An 821-nucleotide genomic window follows, 5' to 3' on the forward strand; every position below is an offset into this window, starting at 1 on the left:
ATTATATATTCTTTTATGTTACTAATACATAGCAACTCTAATTTTATTCGGGTTCATATCATTAATGAACTAATAATTCTACATAAAGAGGGCATTCCCAACATTTAATTCACAAATTACACTAAAAAAAAAAAAATTAGTTGAGGATGAAGAAATAAAATACCCCATAGATATGATAGGGAGCTAATAAAAACAAGTTGAAATCCAAAATCGTGATTAGTTTTCTTCGTCAAGAGGGAGTAAAGTATGCGTACGGTCAATGAGAAAATGCTCGTAGATGAAGCCTGCAAGGCCTCCACCAATAAGAGGCCCAACCCAATAAATCCAATGATCGGTCCAGTTACCCATGACCAATGCAGGCCCAAAAGATCTTGCTGGGTTCATTGAGGCCGCAGAAAAAGCTCCACCAGCGAGGATATTGGCCCCAACAACAAACCCGACTATTGTGGGCCCCTGTCCAGTAGGAACTCCCTTCTTGTGATCCACCATATTTCCATAGACAGTAAACAACAATGAGAAAGTCAACACTATCTCCCAAATCACCCCTTGACTGTACCCAACTCCACTTGCTAGAGTATGAACTGGAATTGCCTGCACATGCAAAATTTCATTCAGTAATTATTAATTAACACTTTGATGTTCTTTAATCATAATCATGTGTGGTCCTATGATAATTACATCTTTCCATGTTCTTTTATATCTCTATCATTTTTTATAAATTGTTGTTATAATAATGTAGGTTAAACATATATTGCTTATCTGGATCCTAAGATATATTATAATTAAAAATGTGAAATTCAAAAAAAAAAAAAAATGATAAA

General features: G+C 34.5%; 1 protein-coding gene across 1 annotated transcript in view; it reads right to left on the reverse strand.

Annotated features, from left to right (window-relative positions):
* The window catches only part of LOC107623081 (aquaporin TIP4-1), a 3,517-nt gene continuing 2,727 nt past the window's right edge, over nucleotides 32-821 (reverse strand). The window contains exon 3 of the mRNA XM_016325221.2: nucleotides 32-591. Coding sequence (XP_016180707.1) covers nucleotides 217-591 — 375 coding nt within the window. The 3' untranslated portion in view covers nucleotides 32-216. The remainder of the gene's footprint in view (nucleotides 592-821) is intronic.

Source organism: Arachis ipaensis, chromosome B10 (genome assembly GCF_000816755.2).
Source record: "Arachis ipaensis cultivar K30076 chromosome B10, Araip1.1, whole genome shotgun sequence".
NCBI lineage: Eukaryota > Viridiplantae > Streptophyta > Magnoliopsida > Fabales > Fabaceae > Arachis > Arachis ipaensis.